Genomic DNA, 26,457 nt, shown 5'->3' on the forward strand with positions numbered 1-26,457 from the left:
TGTATGATACATTTTAAAACAATCTTTTATACAGAGCCCTGGTTTTTCGGGACACGTGTCACATTGGTATATTGTGACTTTCCTTATCCCCCTCTTATAGCAGACTCTGCACCTCTTTTGACTCTTTCCCTTTCCACCGGTTTGGGGAACTTCTCCTGGAAAGTGTTGCCCTGGTACGATGCGTGTGGCCTCGCTTCCAGAAGTACTGGGTGCCCCCCCTTCCTGGTCCCTAAAGATTAGATCTTGAAATTCCAGGAAAGTTCCCCTCTGGCCTGCACATCGACGTAGCACATACGAATTGTACAAAGCCATCTGTATGATGTGCCCGGCCAGCTTCTTATACCACACCGCATGGCGCTGTAGGGCTTCAGGACTTGATTTGACAAGTCCATCCCTCCCATGTACCTATTGTAGTCCAGGATGCAGTCTGGTTTGGGGGTGGCCTTTCCTTCATATATCCTAAACCTGTAGGTATACCCTGATGCACTCTCGCACAGCTTATACATCTTCACGCCATACCTTGCCCTCTTACCTGGCAGGTACTGGCGGAATTGAACCCTCCCTTTAAAATGTACCAGGGACTCATCAATAGAAAAACACTTCTCGGGGGTGTATGCTTGGGAAAACCGGGCACTGGAACGGTCTAATAGGGGTCTCCGTTTATACAAACGGTCAAAACTGGGGTCATCTCGGGGTGGGCACTGCTCATTATCAGTATAATGCAAGAAGCGAAGTATTGCCTCATTTATTTATTTTTTTAGGTTCCAGTTCATTTCTGAAGTTGCTTTGAGGGGCCCATATATTAGAAACCCCTATCAAACACCCCATTTTAGAAACTAGACCCCTCAAAGTATTCACAACAGCATGTAGAAAGTTTATGAACCCTTTAGGTGTTTCACAGAAATTTAGAGCAATGTAGAGGTGAAATTTACTCTTTTTATACCATTTTTTTTATAACACAAAAGGATTTATCAGAGAAACGCAACTCAATACTTATTGCCCAGATTCTGCAGTTTAGAGAAATATCCCACATGTTGCCCTCGGGCGGTAATGGACTGAAGCACCGGCCTCCGAAGCAAAGGAGCACCTAGCGGATTTTGAGCCCTCTTTTTTATTAGGCACCATGTCCGGTTTGAAGAGGTCTTGTGGTGCCAAAACATTGGAAACCCCCCAAAAGTGACCCCAATTTGGAAACTAGACCCCTTGAGGAATCCATTGTAGTTTTCATGGGGTGCATGCGGCTTTTTGATCAGTTTTTATTCCATTTTTAGGTGGCGTGGTGACTAATAAACAGCAATTCTACTATTGTTTTTGTATACTTTTTTTTTTACAGCGTTCACCGTGCGCTATAAATGATATATTCACTTTATTCTGCGGGGCGATACGATTACGGCGATACCAGATGTTTATAGTTTTTTTTTATGTCTTATGGCGTTTGCACAATAAAATACGTTTTGTAAACAATCATTCACTTTTGGTGTTACCTTATTCTAAGAGCCAGAACGTTTTTATTTTTCAATCAATAAAGCCGTGCGAGGACTTATTTTTTGCGTAACGAACTGTATTTTCCATCAGTACCATTTTTAGGTACATGCGACTTTTTGATCTCTTTTTATTCCATTTTTTGGGAGGTGAAGTGACCAAACAATTGTGATTGTGGTACGGTTTATTAATATTTTTTTTTACGGCGTTCACCGTGCGGGATAAATAACAAAATAATTTTGTAGTTCAGGCCGTTACGGACGCGGCGATACCAATTATGTATAGTTTATTTGTTTGTTTATATATTTTTATTAATAATAAATGACTGATAAGGGAAAAAGTGGGACTTTTACTTTTATTACTTTTAAAATTTTATTTTCTTATTTTTACACATCTTTTTTTAACTTTTTTTTTACTTTATTACTTTGTCCCACTAGGGGACATGAGGGCAGGAGGCCCTGATCGCTATTCTAATACACTGCACTACATGCGTAGTGCAGTGTATTAGAACTGTCAGCTACTCACTGACAGCAAGCATAGTGGGTCCTGACGTTGTCAGGACCCACTAGGCTTCCGTCTATGGCATAGCCGGACGCCATTGTTTGGTGTCCGGTTGCCATAGTCACCATCGCCAGCCGCTGTCGCGTAGCAGGCCGGCGATGGCAGCTTAACCCCTAAAAAGCCGCGATCTCTATAGAACGCGGCTTTTAAGGGGTTAATCAGCGGGGACACAGCGATCGGTCCCCGCTGTAGGAGCTGTGACAGCTGCTGAACAAGACAGCAGCGTCACAGCTCCTGTATGTGTCGGGAGGACGGCCGAAACGGCCGTTACTCCTGAGACGTACTATTACGGCATGGAGCGCGAACGATACAGCTGCCATGACGTAATAGTACGTCAAGGAGCGGGAAGGGGTTAAAAACTAGTTTGATCCTTGGAGGCTCCATCTCACAACTTACAGTGTCTGCTGCTAACCTCTTGGTGGCAGATACCACAGGACACCTTCAGAGGTCTTGTGGAGTCCGTGCCTTGGCGGGTCAGAGCTGCTTAGACAGCACAAGAGGGTCCTACACAATATTAGGCAGATGGTTCTAATATTATGGCTGATCGGTGTGTATATATATATATATATGTAAAAAAATACAAGTAAAATACTTAACAAATAAAATTTAAAATAAACAACAAACATTGCCTGAGCCAATCCAAACAGTTGGCATTCGTATTTTATATAAAAATGACAAATAGGGAACCCATTCTAAATACCATATTTTAGTCTGAATTTTCAAATCTAAAGAATTCGCAAAAATAAGAAACTATAAATTCAAAAACTTTTTGTATAATTTAACCTTAAAAAAAACAAAAAAAGAAAAATTCCATTATAAAAAAAGGGATGAAAAAAAACTGCTTTTTGAGTCACAAAAATCCAAACAAAAAAAACCCCCAAAAAACTATTCTAGTATCCCAACAAATAAAAATGTTTGGGCCCGTAAACCACATGCGCAAAATCACTAAAAAAAGTGCCTGGTCATTTAGGACCAAAAGGAGTTAATTATTCTAAAGCATAACTATTACAAATTACCTTCAGCATTTGTAACAATCAAATTTACTAAAAATATTATATCAATACATTTTTATTGATTTTTGAACCAAATATTGCTACGCAAAAAAAGTTCAAACGGGGACTACAATTTTCAATAGAAGTCTAAATTTGGAACCACCTTAGAGATGGTATTAGAGAATTACATTATTAGATATATATATATAGTTATTGTGATAATCACTCCATGTAGAATTGACAGAGATCCAGTAAGAACCATCGCAGAAGGTTGGTGAGGCATATAGAAGCCTGTGAATGGAGACATCATAGAGACGGGACCACCTTCCTCCACATATGGGGCCATTCCGGACATCTCGTTTGGCTAGTTTTGTACTGGGAGTGGAGAATCGGTTACTGCGTATAATTATTGTTTCAAGCGACGTCATATGGAACTTTTTGTCAATTGCAGTAATATATAAAATGTATTGGCCACAGCTTTATTTTCTTTTGTGGATGTTGTGACACACTAGAAATCATTCTTTTCAGCAACGATGTCTTCTAGAGTTTCTGTTTTCTAAACATCTCCTTCGTTCCAACAAGCAATTACAGACATATGAAATATGAATTGCCATCGATTTTCCTCTCCAGGGGTCACAACGCTCTCTGGGCCTAAGGTATTAATTTTGGCGGCCAAACTTGACACATTTTTTTAAAATGTACTTCGTATTGTTACCAAGGCTTTGTCAAAAGTTTTTTACTTCTTGACATTTTTTTCTTGCACAGCTCTTCAGGGATTGGGAGGGCAAAATAAAAACAGAGCAATGCAATTACTAAAATTGACAATCCTATTTAGAAAAAGATGAGCGATGGACATTGCACAGAACATATTATTCTAAAAGTAGTTTTCACTCGTCACATGTTTTAAGTATAAGAGCAGGTTGTTCTAATACACACAGATAATTTTTTTTTTAAAAAAACAACAACTTTTTCCTCATGTCAAGTCATATTTTTGGAGTTTCGGTGTAGAACTACATTTGACTTCCATTTATCCCTTTGCTGCATCATTCTTCCTTACATAACAACAAATGTATCTGAATTGCCAAAATGTGTTTCCTGTTCGGGGAACCATTGGGACATAACAAAGAGTATCTGCACTTTTAAAAAACGTTAATATGCCATAAAGACATATCAGAAGTTTTGACCAGTGAGTGTCTGGGTGCGAGACCCGCGACATTGCTAAAACGAAGGTGGAGAAGCACCCAGCTGAACCCTCTGCATCTTCGGCTGTGATCAGAAAACGGCTCTCGTAGAACATCTATGTGAGCCACCTCCAGCCTAACAAGGGATATAGGAACCTTTCTACATGTTATCGCCACGATTACAAATGAGAGAGGATATGTGCTCTCCGATTGTCACATTTAGGGTCCCCCCCCCTACTACTGAGGTGAGAAGACGAGCAGTTACATATCTAATCACCTCTTGCAGAAAATCAGACCATTTACTGGCATCAGGATTGCAGAGATTTTTGGTCTTTTGAGTTTTTATGATTTTGTGAAGATCTATGCATGAAGACATAGGTAATGTATGAACTTTGCACCTCTTGAACTTTTATTTTTAGTAAGTTCTGTGTGTCTCATGCTCTACTTAGGTCAGATTTATTGCCACAAACATGGATTTATACATTTTTTTTACTAAACTTTATGCTTTGATGAAAAATTGCATGAAGGCACCCTATGATTGTAAAGCGCTGGGTGGAATTTTCACAATGTGCCAGGTCTACTTTGAAAATATATATATGGGTGTTGGGGTACAGTATGATTTTTTTTATATTTTATAACTCAAACTGAAAATTGTCCTGGCAGTGAAAGAGTCCATTCTGTGTCTTACTAAGTTAACTAGTTTCCACTTGATTGTGAATAGACATCCCGTGGAATGTCTATTCACTGTCTAAACACTTCAGTATCGTTAATGTGTTAGTATAAGACAGCACATAGCGATCTAAAAGGATCCCTATGCGCTGAGTAAATGAATGGAGAGGAGTGCATGACGCTGATTGGTTACTGATTGGTCAGCGTCATACACTCCCCTGTACAACGCCCACTTGGTCTAAAGTAAAAACATGCCCACTTCGGCATTAAGCAACTCATTAGCATAAATCTAAAATCGCTAATAAAGTGGTGAAAACAGATCATTTTTTTTAAAATAAAAAGCACTGCCGTCACCTACATTATAGCGCCCATCTCCTTATATAGGAGATAGGGCACTTATAATGTGGTGACAGAGCCTCTTTAAGTGTAGCGCACTATGAGTAATATAGTTACTAATGGTATTTAAATAAAGGAAGATTCTGAAGCCATTCAGTCTCTTGTACACAAGTATTGTCGTGTGCACTCTCTCTCTCGGCCGGTCAATCAATGTCTGTGGTCCTGGACAACTTCTGTTATTGAGATAGGAGCTCTGTTAGGAGTTGTCTGACTTAACAGTGGACAAATAATAAATAAACGCAAGGCCATATTTGTCACTGCCGAGCGTGCATGTTGATGGTGGAGTCAGGAGGAATAGTGGTCAGCCGAGATTTATCTAAGTTTAGTATAAACTATAAAGAAAGTCAAGTTCGCTATGGTACACAAGAATCCTACAGATGACCCTTGCTCAGTAATGCTGCTGTATGCAAAACAGGACTGCATGCAGTTCCATTATTTGCAATGTTTCTGTCCGGATTCTCGGGAGCACGCTTTGTTTGAGCATGCGTTGTAGCGCTAGACCACCTCTGCTCTTCCATAGAACTAAATAGGATGGCTCCGAGGCATGCACAGTAGCACTGGAGCCATCCTACTCTACTTAGAACAACGCTGCAGAGCATAACAAAGTAGAGCACATTTCAGGGCCGTCATAAATAATCCTTTTCCTATAGACGTTCCTTTGCCTATACTTATTCTAATGGCCAGCATGAACCGGCTGCGGTACATGCTGCGGGTTGCTTGTGGCTGGGCATTATAAGATAGTGCGTCCTTCTCCGTCTCATAGTCTCCCTTGTCCTGTACCCGAGCTAGCACTGTAGTAACTCATCACATCCAACAGTGCTGACACCCGTACTGGACTCCATTCAAAAAAGAAGTCCCTGCAACATCGAAAACGACAATTGTGCGGGCGGGGGATGGGCTCAAGGTATTCTGCTGCTGTGCGTCACTGAGGCCTGACTATGGCTGCTGATGGTGGGTCATGTGACCTGATCCATCCATCAGAGGTGCAGCTAGGGGTTTAGAGCAGAGGGGTGAAATACAAAGGATAATACCCCCATAACTGCCCCACGCACAGTTTAATAACCTATAGCTGCCCCCACACAGAACAATGCTCCAATAGCTGTCCCCACACGGTATAATGCCCCTATTGCTAGGTCCACATAGTATAATGCCCCCATAGCTTCCCACACAGTGTAATGCCCCCATAGCTTCCCATAAGGTGTAATGCCCCTATAGCTGTCCCCACACAGTATAATGCCCCATAGCTGCCCCCACACAGTATAATGCCCCACACAGGATAAAGACCCTATATGCCCCACACAGTATAATGCCCCCATAGTGGTCCCCACACAGTATAATATCCCCATACATCCCACCATAGCTGCCCTCCACACAGTATAAAGCCCCCATAGCTGCCACCTCACAATATAATGCCCCACAGCTTCCCCCACACAATATAATGCCCCCATAGCGGCCTCCATATAGCCCGAATAGTGCCGAATAAAAATAATAGAAAGACATACTCGCCTATGCCCGTTCCCATGATGGGTGGAGGAGATCCTTCTGCTCCTCTGGTCTGTGCATTGAGCGGCTCAGCACAGACAGGCGCGATGATGTCACTACATCGCGCCTGTCTGCGCCAAGTTTCTCATGGCTCACCGCTCATGGCATAGATAATGCTTGAGCAAGGAGCCGTCAACTTCCTGCTGCAGCATTGAATTCAATTGTATCTACGTCCTGCGAGGACGCAGATAAGAGTTGAAACCGTGACATCAGTGAGTGGCTCGCGCAGTATTCACTTCTAATCGCATGCTTGTGTCAACTATATGTAAGTATGCACATTAGAATAAGTATAGGCAGTGTCCTGTTCGATCTCATAGGCTCCTATGTCCAGTACGGGAACCAGCCATGTAAGAACCCTCATAGCTGGTCCGTATGAGGCTGAGCGTCCAGCTTTGTCTCCAAGACTCCAGTGCGGGAGCAAGAATTGTAGGCACACATTGCGTCCAACAGTGCGATCTTCCATACTGGACTCGGGAGCCTATGAAACAACGCAGGATGCTCTGTCTTCTAGTTCACAGCTACAAGCAGCCTGCAGCACAGACCACGGTCGGTCTATGATGCACATTTAAATAAGTGTAGGCAGATGTAAGTCTATAGGAAAAGGATGATTTAGCAAAGTCCAGCAATATATAAGTTTATTTTGTACTCTCTCTTACATCTTTGAAAAAAAAAAAAAAATTGAATTGGGAGATGGGAATAACCCTTTAAGACAACTCAAGTTTTTATTCACATGACTTGCGTACATTAGCCAGAGCAGAGGTAGTTGTAAAGCGAAGTATGGAACTAATTACTTCCAATGAATCGGTTCCACTTTGATAGCTTATTTATATCAGGTTGGGAAAGACAGAATTAATGGTGCTTGCTTGCAGCAAGTCCTATAATTGGAAACCTTGTTTACTTCACATTGTGCTTAAGCAATTAAGGGCAATTTGCAAAAACTATCTGCGTTTGTGTTTTTTTTATTTTTTATTCCTCACTATTGTCTGCTTGATTGGATTCCTCTAGATACAGACTATACAAATGGGGATACAATCCGAGAGTATTACTCAAAATAAAAAGCCCCACTTGCTAAATTACTTACCATGAGGAATGTGAACACTACCAATTAATCCCACTGCCGCTATACATTTATTTCTCTGCAGTTATAGAAAACTAGAAATATTTCTCAGTGAGTAAGTCCATCTGCCTTGGATTGCTATTTGTTATAAGAAAAACAACTGAGAAATATATATTTTTCTTGATTAAGCGGCTGCATTTCTCTAGGGATGGAAAGAAAACAAACAATTAATCTTTTCTTATTTGTTCGGAGAAGGACGTACATGCTGTGTACGCAGGATAGCCAATGTACCTGTGGCAGCCAGTCTGCAGCAATTAGGCTTGATCTGGAAATGAATGGACTTAAGTCAGAGGGCCGGGTCTGCTGAGACTTCTTTTCAGAGGCCAAGGTTATACAGTTCAAATCCCCTGCTGTGGAAATATAGCTAAAAATTACCCACCATGCTTCGAAATAATTAACAAAGCTGGGGAATTAATATCAGCTAAGTAATTGGAAAGAATTAGCAAGAGAAATATACATTAATCTTTACTAGTTACATTAATGAAAACGAGCCGCGGTTTTGCTTAGTCTTGAGTTTCACTCTAGAAAACTTTTCACTTGTAGGATGTTGCTATACATTGTACAATATAAGAAATAAAGAGAGGGTGCACATTCGGGCGTAATAGGCATATCCTACTAAAAAAGAATGTGAAAACTATGGAAGTGAAATTCAAATTCTAACATTTTATTATTTGCCATTTTAAGCATATCATCAGACGCTGCCTTTTTGACAGTAGCACAAAACCACTATCCACATTAGGCACTATTTACACTCGTGCCATGGCTTCTGTTTATAACAGAAGCCATGTCACTGTGCCAGATCCCCCGTATAACGGATACAGCGTCAATTGACAAGCACCTGACTTATAATAAAATCCGTTCGTTTGTGGCACTATTTGTGCTGTACTAAAATATCTAATAATGTAAACGTTATCACCACAAATAATAAGATTTTGACATGGCACCGTGTACCGATCCCATACAGTTGCATATGGAGCCACTACAGGTCCATATTATGGTGCAGTAGGCACTCCCACGCACCACTGTATGGTGCCTCCATGAGGCATCCCTTTATCCCCTAGAAGCAATTCGGAGAAAAGAAACGGCATGTGTCTCGGAAGTAAAATATGGGCCTATAGGAATCTCTGGGTGCCATATTATGGAACCATACTAGATGGAACTGTAATACGGCCGTGACCTTAAATCTGCATAACATACACATAAAATTTGTTGACCTTTATTAGTTCAATGCGTTCAAAAGGTTTCGAGGCTAGATAAAAACACGTCCTACAAATTGCCGCGCATGCGCCACTGCAATGTACCATCCAACAATCATTACTGTACACGTAAATGTAAATAGAAGCAGCAAGGAGCATTCTGGGCAGACAGTAATAATATTACACCTGTGAGACAGCGCGTGTTTTATCTAATCTGAACTAAGGCGGTGGGTTTTTCGAGGCTCCTGAAGACATGAATTCATCATATAAACTCCATCCAGCTGATATACACGATGATGGATTCAAGTTATTAACTGATCACAAAGAGATGGATGGTCGTCTGCTCTCACTAATCTACATCATCATCTTGATTCATTTAAAGATAGGCCATGCACTTAACAAGAGCAGTTAAGGTTCCGATAGAATCAGCCGTATAATCTGAACCGCTGCGCTGAGCCCAAATCAATCAATACATTCACTTGTACGGGAAAAGGACTGTTAAGTACTTACAACTAGGGCCATTAATATTATTTAACACAACGTCCAAAGTTTTTAATAAGAGTCAGGAAGAGGCTGGTATTTTCTGCCGGATCAGATACCACTGTATAGAAACATTTCAGCTCCGATGTATCGTCCTCAATGAGATGTGCTTTTAGCCTCCATTATCACAGAAAAACAAAAGACTGCTCCGCAGGGAGAACAGATTCCAATTTTGTCTTCTATTTTTCTATTTAAACTGCGTTACAAAGGAAATCAATGAGGATAATTGCAAGAAAAAGTGGATCGGGAAATTTTTTAGATTTATCAAAGAATAGAACTGAAAGGACTATAGAATTTTAGTAATCAGGGCTGTGAGCAGCATGTAGTGCTACCAGACATTTACGGTGGAGCCCGAACTAATTATTTTCAGATATTATAAGTAACCGGGAATGCAGAATGCACAAAGCTCCATTAACCACTTCAATACCAACCATAATTGTTTTATCTTTCAAGCTAAACCTCACACAGTAAATCGATCATTCAGGGGTGAAGCTAGTGGTGTGAGTTTGTCTCAGAATATTAAATTTTAAAAGTGTCCAATGTATAGAGGACATGCAACATCTTTTTGCACCAGAAAACTGTTGACCAGCTAAATAATATATGTATACTGTCGTATGGACTCCCAGGACGAGCCTACACACATTAGATAGTTTTGCTGGTCTTAAGATCAAGAATGTGCAAGTTTTGCACACACCCAGAAGTTCTTTTTATCCATCACATGGATTTAAGTCAGTATGTTTTAGTCTCTGGTCTATGCGAGTTGTACTAATATAAAAATGCTGTAAAGGTCCTTCAGTCCCTTATTCGATATGTGAGAAATGTTTTCATCACTGATTTCACAGTGCCATAATTTTTTAATTTTTCCATCGACGTAGCCGTATGAACATTTCTTTTTTTTTGCAGGAAAAGTTATATTTTTTTAATGGTACCATTGAAGGGTACATATAATGTATCTTTTATAAATTTTTGGGGGTAAGTCAATATAAAAAAAAAAAACAGCATTATAATTTGAGTTTTGGTTTTCCTGCGTTCACTATGCGGTATAAATGAATTGTTAGATTTATTAGGCTGGTTATTACGATACCAAATTTCTAGTTTGTTTTTTTTTGTTTTACAACATTTGCACAATAAAACACTTTTTAAATTACTTGTTTTTGTGTGGTCACCTTTTTATTGTGGTCAACAGAGCTTCGCAAGGACTTATTGTTTGCAGGACGAGTTGTAATTTTCACGGATACTATTTTTGGGTATATATCTTATTGCTTTTTATTGACATCATTTATTGATGTCTTCTTGACATTTTATTACTTTTTTGGTAGGGGGTAAACATTAAAAAAGCAAGTGCGACATTGATTTTTTTTTTGTTACACCGTTTATCATGTGGTATAAATAACACGTTCGTTTTATAGTCCAAGTTGTTAGGATTGTGTCGAGAATAACAATGTGTACTTTTTCACTATATATATATATATTTTTATTTTTTTTCCATAATAAATCAGTGTACGTTTTTTTACTTTGGATTTTTCGTTCTGATAATTTTATTTAACTGTTGACTATGCAATCCAGCTTGAGCGCTTCCATAATGCACTACCCTGCTTATGTAGAGCAGTTTATTATGACTGTCAGTGTAAAACTTACCAGCATCCTATTAGGTCCTGCCGTGACGCGGTTCCCTCCCTGTGTTTAATGACTTAGGTGGCGCGGTCGCTAATGACCACGGCATCAGTGGGTTAAACAGCCATAATCTGAGTCATCTCTGATGCCAGCTGTTGCAGATTTTTTTTAATCTGAAATATACAGCGGCCACCATCTGCAAATGGCGTGGGCACAGCTCCTGTGCATGCCCCATCCTTGTGCCATACAATTATGCCACTTGTCTAACTACATAACGGCATTATCATAGGTCATCAGGACAGGTGAGAAAGGTTGAATGGTTGGGGGCCAAACTGCTGGCAATCCTGGTGATTACTAGTGCAAGGGTCCTGAGTCCTCCTTTCTTCCTTACCAGCACAACTGCAGTAAGAAGATTGTATGGAGCACCCGAAAAGCAACATTTCTATGGATGTTTCAGAAACAGCTGCATGCTCTAACTCAGCTGTTACCATAACTTCCACAGAATTGTACGGAGCAGCTCCATACATCTCCTCACTTCATCATCTGCAAAATCATGACTGATCTCATAGTTTTTTATAGTACTTAGTTGAAAAATCTTTGACTAAGAGACGTGGTGAAACACAGTACAATATATTTTCTCTGCACCTAGAGAACCCCATCCTCTGCTCACCTGCAAGTATGACTCAAGTCCTTGCCGCCTTTGCTCCAGCACTTTAGGGATCCAGTTCCTTACATGCTTTGAGGGCATCTCTGGAGTTTTAATACTTTTCTTTAGCTGTAGAAAGGATTACACACGTTTAAAGTCTGCTATCTATAACTAAATCTCTTCTTTAAACTGACATTTGCAGGTAATTTAGCGAAACTTTTAGGGAATTTATGTATATATAGCAATATCCTGTGATATGGTTATTAATGGAATCACTGGAACTTTTTGAAAACACAGAAGGGCAGCTGAGGGTACTTTAAATTGTTTCTAACTTTTCAGGTGGCTTTTCAGACTAAGCGGTCATATGTGTGTACATGAGGAATAACACTATTTCTGGCCATTATAGGATTTGTATTCTGCCATTTTTTTTTTTTGTAGCAGTTCTCCCTCTGCAGGCTCTCTCTCTGACACTCAGTCTGCTCTGAGCTAGTGTGTAAATTATACAGCCGTAATTAACAGTGTAGCTGAGAATTCAGTCACTCTGCTCCCTCCTCCTGCTCCCACCACCCCTCTCCTTCGACCTTTATGGGCAGTGTCTGTATCTCCTCTCTCCCCCTTCTCTTGATTCCCCCTCTGTGTCTGTGTCTCATCTCTTCTGCTCCCCCCTCCCGATAGATTTTCATGGGCAGCTTTTCTGAATCTCCTCTCTTTCTATAGACTTCTATGGGCATTGTGTGTCTCTCCCTGCTCCATAGACCTCTATGGGCACTGTCTGTGTCTTTCTCTCCCTGCTCCCTCCTTCTGCACCCCATCCCCTCTCAATAGACTTCTATGGGCAGGATTCTATAATACAGTCCGTCTCCTCCGCTCTTTAACTAGGGACGGATTTTGCTTGACAACAGTGGGTGGACAGCAGATTACAAGAAGGGAGACCCTTAGTGGCAGTAACTTCACACAGAATTTGCATGGATAAAACAACTACATTTTAACAGTAAGCACCTTAAAAAGTTGATATAAAGCAGGATTACTATTAGATTAGCATAACGTTTTTATGTTCGTGTCCACTTAAATTCAATGCCTCCCGTGCCTTTTTGTCAAGAAAAAAAACGACCTGTAGTCCATTAAATGAAATGTACACTACCGTTCAAAAGTTTAGGGTCACTTAGAAATGTCCTTATTTTTGAAAGAAAAGCACAGTTTTTTTCAATGAAGATAACATTAAATTAATCAGAAATACGCTCTATACATTGTTAATGTGCTAAATGACTATTCTAGCTGCAAACGTCTGGTTTTTAATGCAATATCGACATAGGTGTATAGAGGCCCATTTCCAGCAACCATCACTCCAGTGTTCTAATGGTACATTGTGTTTGCTAACTGTGTTAGAAGGCTAATGGATGATTAGAAAACACTTGAAAACCCTTGTGCAATTATGTTAGCACCGCTGTAAACAGTTTTAGAGGAGCTATAAAACGGACCTTCCTTTGAGCTAGTTGAGAATCTGGAGCATTACATTTGTGGGTTTGATTAAACTCTCAAAATGGCTAGAAAAAGAGAGCTTTCATGTGAAACTCGACAGTCTATTCTTGTTCTTAGAAATGAAGGCTATTCCATGCGAGAAATTGCCAAGAAACGGAAGATTTCCTACAACGGTGTGTACTACTCCCTTCAGAGGACAGCACAAACAGGCTCTAACCAGAGTAGAAAGAGAAGTGGGAGGCCCCGCTGCACAACTGAGCAAAAAGACAAGTACATTAGTCTCTCTAGTTTGAGAAAAAGACGCCTCACAGGTCCCCAACTGGTAGCTTCATTAAAGAGTACCCGCAAAACGCCAGTGTCAACGTCTACAGTGAAGAGGCGACTCCGGGATGCTGGCCTTCAGGGCAGAGTGGCAAAGAAAAAGCCATATCTGAGACTGGCTAATAAAAGGGAAAGATTAATATGGGAAAAAAGACCACAGACATTAGACAGAGGAAAATTGGAAAAAGTGTTATGGACAGACGAATCGAAGTTTGAGGTGTTTGGATCACACAGAAGAACATTTGTGAGACGCAGACCAACTGAAAAGATGCTGGAAGAGTGCCTGACGCCATCTGTCAAGCATGGTGGAGGTAATGTGATGGTCTGGGGTTGCTTTGGTGCTGGTAAAGTGGAAGATTTGTACAAGGTAAAAGGGATTTTGAATAAGGAAGGCTATCACTCCATTTTGCAACGCCATGCCATACCCTGTGGACAGCGCTTGATTGGAGCCAATTTCATCCTACAACAGGACAATGACCCAAAGCACAACTCCAAATTATGCAAGAACTATTTAGGGAAGAAGCAGGCAGCTGGTATTCTATCTGTAATGGAGTGGCCAGCGCAGTCACCAGATCTCAACCCCATAGAGCTGTTGTGGGAGCAGCTTGACCGTATAGTACGCAAGAAGTGCCCATCAAGATAATCCAACTTGTGGGAGGGGCTTCTGGAAACATGGGGTGAAATTTCTCCCGATTACCTCAGCAAATTAACAGCTAGAATGCCAAAGGTCTGCAATGCTGTAATTGCTGCAAATGGAGCATTCTTTGACGAAAGCAAAGTTTGAAGGAGAAAATTATTATTTCAAATAAAAATCATTATTTCTAACCTTGTCAATGTCTTGACTATATTTTCTAGTCATTTTGCAACTCATTTGATAAATATACTGTAAGTTTGTGTTTTCATGGAAAACACAAAATTGTCTGGGTGACCCCAAACTTCTGAACGGTAGTGTAACCTAGATTTTTTTTTTAACAAAACTAAAAATTGAAAAGACCTATATGCTAGTCAAAATAAGTTTCAGTCCTGCAGGTTAAAGCCAATCCATACTCTCCATATTTAGTTGGGGATTTGCTGAATTTCAGTAAACATAAAGAGCGATGTTGGCCTCGTTTCCAATTCAGACAATGCAATGAACCAGCCTTAGTCTCTACCCTTTTCTCAATCTGTTGAAAATCTTGTGAAAAACGGTTTATTGAATAAGTGTTCCATTTAAGATACACTACAGGTATAACTGATACACTATGTTATGACTAGTGCAATGCCAGAAGGGGCGGTGCATGACCCAGGGATTCAAAGAACATGTAACAGAGAAGTGATGCTGGTGTGTTCTTTTAAAAAACATTCCTCTTTTCATCGGTAAAACGCTGATCTCAGCAAGCCATCCTGATGCATGGTTTTCTACATAGAACGACCTTAATAAAATGATCAGTGTGTACAGTATTTGTACACTGCTTTTGTCTCATTTTTGCACTTCATACCTGACGGTAATTTTGCTACACAGCTGTAAATATAAATGAAGGAAAATATTTTGTGCTCCACCTACGTACATGATCATCGCTTAGAATTCTCCACTTCATGCCGGACTTAAACACACTAGCTTCACGCCTCTATGGAATTTACAGTCTGAGGTCTTTTTCATTACTTATCAGTGTCAAGGCAAAAACTCTAAATCCTTTTCTTTCACTTATAAATGTGTCAAGCTTTCAAGCGGCCATCATCACAGCTGTTGGAGTCCGTGACAGAGCAAGTATCTGAGTGATGAATTACACTGGATGAAGAACGACAAACCTGAAACAATACAGGTATCCTGCCGGATGATGGGACTGGTAGATATTTACTGTATAGACAGACAATCATCTTCTAGAGATTATAAATCGTGTTTACATCTGAAGGCCTCATAATAAAGCTTTCTTTATAAATGTGACAATATATCATAATTAAACAAACACTTTCATCTTAGGCTGTGTTCACACAGAGTTTTTTTGCAGGAGGTAAATTCTGCCTCAAAATTCCGTTTGGGATTTTGAGGCAGATTTTGACCTTCCTGCACGCCGTTTGCCGCACCCATTGAGTGCTACGGGCAAAAAAGTCTGCGAAATACGCCTTCTCTGCCTCCCATTGATGTCAATGGGAGGTCAGAAACCTAACCGCATGAAGATAGGGCATGTCCCTTCTTTCTCCCGCGAGGCGGTTTTACCGCTCGCGGGAGAAAACTGCCGCCTCCCATTGAAATCAATGGAAGGCATTTTCGGCCTGTTTTTGCGGAGCGGTTTCCGCGCCAAAAAAACTGTATATGTATGCTACAAGACTGAAGAAGAGTCTGAAATGTTGCACTGCCATTATAAAGCATTGTGTTTTTGCTCTAAAAAAAAAGTGCAAGAGTGCAAGATTACGTGGAAAGCTCCAGCCATTGCCCTGCAAATTCTTGCTATTTTTTGGCAGTCTGTATACTGATTGAGATAAAACAGCCTGCCTACTGATGGCCATTACAGTAAGTCGAGGGGTTCAAACTCCCAGCACTGATATATATGCAATTCCCTATAATATTAGCGTTTTATGTCAGATATAGGTTAGTGTAAAGTGCAGGAACGAGCTAGGCTGTCAGTTACTTTATGTTTTCAGCCATCCCAGTGACCATCTAAGCACTGACCGTGTAAGAAAAACTATTTACTGAGATACATGATGACATCACTATGACAAAACCAATGTTCAATTTACCTTTTTATGGAGTGCATGGAACTCACTATATCGCTTCTCGACAAAATGTTTTCTTCCGTTTACTAATACTTCTATTCTAAACACCTGGAAACAGAGGAAAACAATTGCATCTGTTACTATACAATCTATTTATTTCTTGATATATTATACAGTATAAACATATGTGTGTACATTCTTCAGTTGCCTATTGCAACCAGTAGCCCCTTATGTTCTTTTGGGCCATGGAACTTCAACCACCAACTTAACCTTTTGTTGTATTTTCTATTATACAATGTTAGAATTTTCCAATCTGCTTTAAAAAAATGTAACCTGATTATCTGCTATTGACAACGGCTTCAGGTATGCTTTGCAATATTCTTCATATCTCTCCACATGTATTTTTTAACATTTTCGAAAATTAAAACAATGTATAACTAGATAACAGAGATAAGAAGTTTATGCATTCGTCTATGCCATTATTTTAAAGAATAAAGATCTACAATTAGATCTATAGAATTATTAATGTCGGTTATATATAAAAATGTCACAAAAAGTGCTCCGGACAGTTACTTGCTGTCACACACAAGTCTCAAGGTGCTAATATTGTCAAATGCTGAATTATAAGATTTCCCACCACAGATAGTTTTTATATATATGGCCCAGCATATCATAAACAGGTCAAATACAATTAGAAAAACATAATATAGATGAATATAAAGTGTAGGTTCAGCTCAGGAAATAGTTGGCTCTTTTTTTTTTTTGTTTACTTGCATTTCATCTATTGCTGACCCGTCTCTTGTATGTTACGGAATGGCCTTGTCTAATACAATTTTAGTACCGGAATTACTACCTTTAAGAATATGAGAGATTAGGATAATTATGGAGAGGAGGCAATTCCTTGTTGTTGCTCTTACAGGCGCTATCACCAGAATACTGCCAATGTTTATGGGCGCCAGAACTCTACCAATGGAGAGCGGGGATATTGCTCTCGCGATGGGCTTTAGGACTGACCCTCTGCTCTCTCCTTGATAGAATGAAGAGTGGTGCCCGTATTGATTTCCTCACAACTGCCCCATCTTATTACCTAAATAATTCCTGCTTGGAAAGATAGTAATTCAAGTAAGAGATGTACAATAGGAAATGACTGATAATGCAATTCCCTAATCTACAAGCCAATGTTCACCAAAGAAAAAGACATTTGCATCATAACAATGAATGTAACCACGGCATGACAGGTTAATTTCTCTATGACCTACAGGTTCATCGCCACCCTCATCTGGGGCCACTCATATCATTTATAATGTACAAAAACAATGTGCAAACATATGTTTTCTGCATGCGACATCGATGACAGGACTTGCTGACACAGGCAACGATTGGAAGGTTACAGGGCCAGGAAAGTGGGATCTCCAGACTGACTCATTAGTAGCCAGCAGTAAGACATGCTAGTGACACTCGGGTCACAGGGTCATAGTGAATACCAGGTGACAAGCTACACAGATCAGGTCTCCTAAAAATGGAAAGGGACACAAGGAAATTGGAAGCGCACATTATAACACTATCTGAAATGACAACTAATATAGCATTCCTCAAAACACCACCCTGTCAACTGTCAGTGGCCTTATCCTCAGGGAGCCATCCGAAATGTCCCTATTAAAAGGGAAATGTCCAATGAGTCACAACAGTTTCTTCAACTGCTTCATATGCCTGTAGCATTACTCTAATGTAAGAAACAATATCCTGGAAAAAAAGACATATTTTGTTAATTTAAATGGAGTTTCCAATTTGAAGGAAATATAGAGAAGTCATTCTCTAAAAAAAAAAAAAAAAAAGTTCTGTAGCTTTCTAAAATACTTTGGGGGACATTTATGAAGACTGGCGTTTCACACGCCAGTCTTAAACTGAAGTTCATCAGAGTGGCATGTGCCAAATTTATTAAGAGGCCTCTTATTAAATCTGGCGCATCTTGGGCAGTTTTAAAGACAGAAAAGGAAATCTACGCCGGCTATTTGGGCTACGATTTGCACCATTTAACGATAAATCTGTTGGAAACTTGGCGACCCTACCTGTTAACTCTCGAGTCTACTGTGCTACCGATTCCCTCAAAACAACGGAACCCGTTCACAACGGTGACAAACAGAAACCATTAGCAAAGTTTCCGTCACCATTGAGATCTATGGTGATGCAAACGGAAGCTAAGGTTTCCATTTGCGTTGAGGGGTTACCCGAGGGAAAGCTCCGATGGAACCCCTCAATGGTAGGGCAATGCTGAGGTGAACAGGCCATAACCCCACAGACCGAATACTTTTAGAACTGATAGTTTGGTCTGTGAACTATCAAAGTGGAGTTTGGAGCTTGTGTAGAGTTTTTTAAGAAATATCAGTTTAACCTTTTAATTATCAGCAAGCAACAGCTTGAATGTTGGTATTTCAGAACAATTTGACAGCGCTGCCGCTAGTATTATGTGGTGAATGTTTTGGTTTTAGAGAGTCTGGAGATGTGTCCAAGTGTCACACTGGTGTGCTGTTTGCAATATTTTTTTTTAGAAAGTAATATATCTTTTAAATAGTTGTACTTTTTAATTTTTAAAAAACGTAAAAATAAATTATGAAATATTGCAGTTTTCACCTGTGCTGACATCTAGTGGCCAAACAGGCTAAACGACAGATCGGTCCAAAAGCAGAGCATCTCATTTTACAACATACAGTACAATTTAGTAGACGTCCACCTTTGAACATCATTTTAAACTTTACATATAGAATTAATTTACATAAAATGTTGAACAACTTTGTAACCACATTATTTAGGCTGCAACTCAGGCTCATTGCAAGCGGTCTTATAGGGCCTTTAGGGCTCAATTCTTGCACAGAGCTTGCTTTGGTGATTGGCACTCTGGAAAGTGTAGTCTGAAGTAGGAAAAATTAACTCACTGCATTATAGGAGGTAGGGGATCCAATGAAAAGATCAATGTCAATTTCTGTTAATGAAAACCAATGGCAATGATTTGTGGCTCTGAGTAAGGGTATGTTCACACACGACAGATTTGTTGGGACTGAGAAATCCATTCCATAGATCTGAATGGACTTTTTTCTGCAGCATGCACATGGATTTCTGCAATCTCCATTCTCATGAAACAAATCTGTTGTATGTGAATATACCCGTAGAGTTTCATACATTGGTCTCTACATATGCAGATCTTCTTAAAGCCACGCAGTATTAAAAAAAACAACACTGCTGGTGCCTTAGATGTGGTCCCACAGGTCTACTCTCGGGGACCACATTTCAACACAAATTAAAAATACTACATTTTGCATGATCAATGGATTATGCCCCTTTACTTCATTTAAAAGGTGAATTTCCCATTTAAAATGTAACCACTTGGCATATGCCCTCTGCTATGCATTCTTATGTATCGCGTGCAGTTTTACAATTTGTTATTAGAAGATTAAACTGTTAAATCCTTTCAGGAAAAAAAGTTTCTATTTACACTATATGAGAAACATTTCCATTCATACTTTCCAAAAAGCTAATCACACCACCCGAAAAATGCTTTTCTGAAACATTCTAAATCTATCGAAATTGAAAAAGTGCAGACTATGTCTGGTTGACAATGTAAGGAAATTGGTTCACGTAAAGTAAAGAGCCAAAGTAAAGAATGAAGAACGCTGAAAAACAAACAGTGGGATGATGTAACGGCTACACATGGACAATACTATCTCCCAGCAGATCATTAAGAATATACAACCGCCACATAATACGCAAAGTATTTCATAGACATAAATATCCAATAGAAACTCCTTCATTGTCAGGAATATGAGACGCTGCTTCTCAATGGCCAGGAGGGAATCTTTTATAATGTTAACCATTGCAGCAAACCGTCTACACGACATGACAGTAGGAAAGATTTACTAAAACTAGAACAAAGAAAAGATGGTCGAGTTTTCAATAGCATCCGAACAGTTGGCTGCTTAAATTTTCCAATAAAATCTGACTGGTTGCTATAGACAACTCCATTATACTCGTTTTTGATAACCCATCCCCCCCGTCCTTACATTCTCTTACCAATAATAATGGCGTACAAACTCCTCAAGTGCTTCCTGCTGTGTAGAGAAAGATCATGAAGACCTCCTGTATTAATAAATTACGGTATTGGGGTGTCAGAGAGGATCCTTATCCTTGGAGGAAGAGGTCACAAGGTCTGTAAAGGCATTTTCATTTTTTCAAATCCGTTTCGTTCGTATTTCTACACGAGACTGAACGCGGTGCCAGGAGAGGAACGATTCTTATACAAAAGAGTGGACGAGTTACAGTTCAGGCTGCATTATTATGGCCAATGAAAAAGGTTATTTTACTCGCTGCCGCTTACCAGCTAATAGAGAAGCAGCCAATTGGTTGGTGGGAAGGGGAGGGGCTCCTGTGCCGTTTGTGCCAAAACCACAAACATTTTATTGTGATTAAGAAGATGTAGAAGAAAATGTGATAAAGCAGCGTAAAAAATCTAACCTAATAATGAAATCACTGAAAGAAAAAAGGGGGGATACAAACCGGCGCAACCATATGGAATTACCTACATAAGGTGTAAACATATGATACGCTGATGAATGTGCTCAACTGGTGATGTCGTGCTAAGAGCACGAGACCCCTGAAGATGTGGACTTTGAGTTGTAGTTGATTGTCAGGGAGCTGCAAGCCACGGGTTGGGCCGGAAACCAAATCCTTGGACCGGGTCTTGGTACGATAGTAGAATTTATGAGAGTTAGACCTATAGTAGGTGAACAACTCAAAAAATCAACCCTTGAAGTGGCGCTGGTCCCTTGGAACGTAATTCACAGATAACCCCTAGTGTCGCATAGTAAAGAGGTAGACACTGTGTGGGTTTGGATGGTCTTTATTGGATACAGGCGACGCGTGCTAGCTTCACTTTCTGATACTGCCTGAGGAAGGAGCCGGTTCGGCTCCGAAACGCGTCGCCTGTATCCAATAAAGACAATCCAAACCAACACAGTGTCTGCCTCTTTACTATGCGACACTAGGGGTTATCAGTGAATTACGTTTCAAGGGACCAGCGCCGCTTCAAGGGTTGATTTTTTTGAGTAGTTCATCTACCATAGGTCTAACTCTCATAAATTATACGATCTAATAATATACATAGCATAGTGATGGGTTATGTGCACCCAAGGCTCATGCTAATGCGTGTCGGGAGGAAAAGGCTAGCCCGTCTGGTCCGATCCCACAGGAGAGCTGTGGTAGCACAAATTTCTAGAAAATGTTATGTTAGCTATGATAGAAAAGTGTTAGAATGCATTGTAGCTTGTTGAGTTTGGAGCTGCAGACCATTCAGAGTGCCCATGCTGAAGTCTGTCCACCACAAACAGCCACTACAATAGGCACATGAGCATCAGAACTGAACCATAAAGCAGTGAGGGAAGCACCTGGAGAGGAGTTGGCACCAGGATGCACTATGGGAAGAAGGGAAACTCTGGGCAATGTTCTGCTGGGAAACCTTGGGTCCTGTGGATGTTATGTTGACATGTTACACCTACCTAAACATTGTTGCAGACCAAGCAATCCCCTTTTTGGCACAGTACTCCCTAATGGCAGTGGCCTCTATCAGCAGAATAATGCACCCTGCCACAAAATTGGCCAGCAATGTTTTGGAGGAACAAGACAAAGAGTTCAAGGTGTTGACTTGGCCTTCAAATTCTGCAGATTTCCAATTGCAAGTCTAAAATATATGGTCCAACAGATTGCAAAGTGCTGATAGTGGAGGTTCTGAAAGCCTAGGCTTATGCTCCATCAACAAAACCAAAACAATATAGTTGTAAAGGCCTGAACAAAAACTACAACATGTATTCAACACCAAAAAAATACAAGAAAACAAAACAACAATGATAAAATACACTGAAGGAAAACAAATCCGAGCATGCTCTCTCCTATGTATCTCTGTCAGCCAACATCCAGAATCAGCATATTTCTTCCCTGCGCCTCAATTCATTGTGTGTGATAAAAATGAGGATCAGTTCCAAGAGATTTGGCATTGATTTTTCACCCCCAAACAAAGACCATTTCTCGTTACATGATCTATCATAATCAGACAATTTGTACCTTGGCTTTGCTTTTGGAACAATGACTCTTTGCTTTTGCAAGTCAACATATTTTCTGTGTGTTCTACCAGCTGTTCCTTCAAGTCACATGTAAGTATGCCGAGAAAACTGGAAATGCATATTGGGAGAATAAATTGTATTGTGATAATCAATCACAACATTAGATATATCTTAAAAGACCAAAAGAGAACAAATGGATGCTGAGAAACGAAAAAGTAATGAAAAATACAAAAAACACTTTATTAGCATCAAATAAGTCATACAGTAATAAAAAATCCATAGACCAACAGTTAAAACACGGAAGCTCAACTGGGAATTGCCCGAAATATACACAGAGGGTTAAGTAAGAGGAGTGTGGAACCCCTAATAGAAATTATATATAGATTGTATACGGTAATATCAAATATAGTCAGCTTGAATAAGCAAAAAATAGACCTATGTGAGTGTGTACAACGACACAAGGTGTATATAATGTGTACCCAAAAATAATAACCCAAAGGTTCAACCAGAATATAATATTTGAATCCGGATACAAGCAATACTGGGCACCACACATTTACTATGCATGCAGAATAACTAAACATGCATAGAGACAAATAAGGGGGGTATGTTTACACAAATAAAAGAAACATAGTATGAAGGTCTAACATACCCGTGGTGGAGAAACGGGACAAATCACAGCTGGGGCAGACGAAGGCATTCGCGCCAAAACGCGCGTTGGGGTGGATCTCAGCTGTGATTTGTCCCGTTTCTCCACCACGGGTATGTTAGACCTTCATACTATGTTTATTTTATTTGTGTAAACATACCCCCCTTATTTGTCTCTATGCATGTTTAGTTATTCTGCATGCATAGTAAATGTGTGGTGCCCAGTATTGCTTGTATCCGGATTCAAATATTATATACTGGTTGAACCTTTGGGTTATTATTTTTGGGTACACACTATATACACCTTGTGTTGTTGTACACACTCACATAGGTCTATTTTTTGCTTATTCAAGCTGACTATATTTGATATTACCGTATACAATCTATATATCATTTCTATTAGGGGTTCCACACTCCTCTTACTTAACCCTCTGTGTATATTTCGGGCAATTCCCAGTTGAGCTTCCGTGTTTTAACTGTTGGTCTATGGATTTTTTATTACTGTATGACTTATTTGATGCTAATAAAGTATTTTTTGTATTTTTCATTACTTTTTCGTTTCTCAGCATTCATTTGTTCTCTTTTGGTCTTATATATTCAGTTATGATGCTGCTAGGGTTTAACACCCTTGAATCAACCCATTGAACTTCATATGTACTTTATTCATTTTGTATTGGGGCATATTGATTCATGTTGCTTTTTCGGTTTGATTAGATATATCTTGATGGTGCGGTTTAGAAGACCACCACCCGGGCTTTAAATAAACAGTTCTCCCTATAATTATGTAGAAGAAAAAAAAAATAATGATCCGGAGTACACTCTCATATGCCTGGTGTAGCTTAGAGGTGTAATACTTCTTTGCTTAAAAAATAGACAGCAGGTTATTCACCCAATTGTGGGTCATATAAATATTTTCAATCATTTCAGAGAGAGGGATTCCCATACAAGATCCTCATATTATTGCCTGTTTTTGCCCATAGATTTTTGAGGGTCCCTGCCCTCCCTACCCGTTCAGATGCACGGTACTCTATGGGGGATCAAGGGGAGGAATCAATGACGGAGAGAGGCCCCTTGAATAACATATTCATAAGCTGCACCAGGAATAGGATTGATGATGGCATATATATAAGTACATTTTTTGTATGTTTGTATTTTGAATTTTAAAAGAAACATAGTAAGAGTTAAATTTTATATTTGGAACTCCGGATGATATAGATATATATATATATATATATATATATATATATATATATATCTACTTCAACATATATCTACTTCAACATATAAATTCTGCAATGGAGTAGAGATTTGCAGTTTTATCAATGTGCGACATGTTATTGGTGGAGGACTGAAAACCATGACTCTCACCATTTGGGAGAATGTTGCTTATTTTTACCTTTGGAAGCAAGTTAAAAAAATCAAAATGAAAAATCCTGCCATGGGATTAAAAATAAAATAAAGTAAAATTAATTTAAAAAAAAAAAAAGAAAAAAAAGTAATGAATGAAAATACACACAAATGCACATTTTCTTTGCAATAAATAAACTTTCTTGAATATGGAATTCAGTTTTGGGCTCCACATTGTAAAAAAGGATATAGGAGAACTGGAGAGGGATCAAAGGCGGGAGACTAGATTATTAAAGAGGCTCTGTCACCAGATTTTGCAACCCCTATCTCCTATTGCAGCAGATCGGCGCTGCAATGGAGATAAGAGTAACGTTTTTTGTTTTTTTTTAAACTAGCATTTTTGGCCAAGTTATGAGCATTTTTATATTTATGTAAATGAGGCTTTCTAAAGTACAACTGGGCGTGTTTAAAGTTAAAGTACAACTGGGCGTGTATTGTGTGTGTTACATCGGGGCGTTTTTACTTGTTTTACAAGCTGGGCATTGTGTATAGAAGTATCATCCACTTCTCTTCACAACGCCCAGCTTCTGGCAGTTCACAGACACAGCGTGTCCTCGAGAGATCACGCTGTGACGTCACTTCCCCAGGTCCTGCATCGTGTCGGACGAGCGAGGACACATCGGCACCAGAGGCTACAGTTGATTCTGCAGCAGCATCAGCGTTTGCAGGTAAGTAGCTACATCGACTTACCTGCAAACGCCGATGCTGCTGCAGAATCAAATGTAGCCTCTGGTGCCGATGTGTCCTCGCTGTTCCGACACGATGCAGGACCTGGGGCAGGAAGTGAGTGACGTCACAGCGTGATCTCGAGAACACGCTGTGTGTCATTTACATAAATATAAAAATAGTCATAACTTGGCCAAAAATGCTCGTTTAAAAAAACAAAAACGCTACTCTTATCTCCATTGCAGCGCCGATCTGCTGCAATAGGAGATAAGGGTTGCAAAATCTGGTGACAGAGCCTCTTTAAATGGGATGGGAGGTGTCGCTTACAATGAAAGACTAGAGAAATTGGGCTTGTTCAGCTTGGGAAAAAGACGTCTTAGAGGTGATCTTATTAACATTTATAAGTATGTGTGTAATGACGGGGTAGGGAGACAGACAGGTGAGCCCTAATCTACCCGCCACTCAGTCCCTGCCTACTTGCAACGACCCGTCCCAGGCGACGGGGTACAACTGGGCGACGGTCCCTACGCTCAGTAAGTGCACGACAGACAAAACAGACAAGGGTACACGGAAGCTAGTGAAACGGGGCGGCTGCCCACTGGAACACCGTGAGCAACGAGAGTAGTGAACGAGCCGAGTCAAAGCAGGAGTGCACGAGGTACAAAACGCTGAGCAGGAGAGTGGTCAGTAAAGCCAAGGTCGATAACAAGCAGAGGATCAGTAGTTCAAGCAGCAGCAGCAGAGCCAGGAAACAAGCAGAGCAGAATCTCAGGCAAAGGAGAAACAGGAAAGGCAGGTATAAATAGACAGTGGACGGGAGCTAGCTCCGTCTGGCCAGGCTGTGATAGGCTCTCCCACTCCTAAGCCTGCCATCCTGAGTGGTGGAAGATGGAGTCAGTCTCACAGACATAGGAGCAGGTGCAGACTGATTACCAACGGGCGTCGAGACAGAAGCTGTGTCTGGCAGATCCTTAACAATATGTGTGGTAAATATAGAAAACTAGCACATAATCTGTTCCTTCCAAGGACTCTACAAAGGACCAGGGGACATTCACTGCGTGTGGAACAAAGACGGTTCAGACATCAATATAGAAAAGGGTTCTTTACAGTTAGAGTGGTCAAACTATGGAATGCCCTACCACAAGAGGTAGTGATGTCAGATACTATGTCAGCATTTAAAAAAATACTAGATGCTTATT

At 40.1% G+C, this 26,457-nt stretch overlaps 1 protein-coding gene across 1 annotated transcript in view; it reads right to left on the reverse strand.

The window, feature by feature from the left end:
- Window positions 1-26,457, reverse strand: part of SNX24 (sorting nexin 24) — a 144,175-nt gene that overhangs the window by 43,777 nt on the left and 73,941 nt on the right. Inside the window, exons 2-3 of the mRNA XM_075836206.1 lie at window positions 16,455-16,538; window positions 11,961-12,065 (exon numbers count right to left, since the gene is read on the reverse strand). Coding sequence (XP_075692321.1) covers window positions 11,961-12,065; window positions 16,455-16,538 — 189 coding nt within the window. The remainder of the gene's footprint in view (window positions 1-11,960; window positions 12,066-16,454; window positions 16,539-26,457) is intronic.

The sequence above is a fragment of the Rhinoderma darwinii genome, chromosome 1 (genome assembly GCF_050947455.1).
Source record: "Rhinoderma darwinii isolate aRhiDar2 chromosome 1, aRhiDar2.hap1, whole genome shotgun sequence".
NCBI classification, from domain to species: Eukaryota; Metazoa; Chordata; class Amphibia; order Anura; family Rhinodermatidae; genus Rhinoderma; species Rhinoderma darwinii.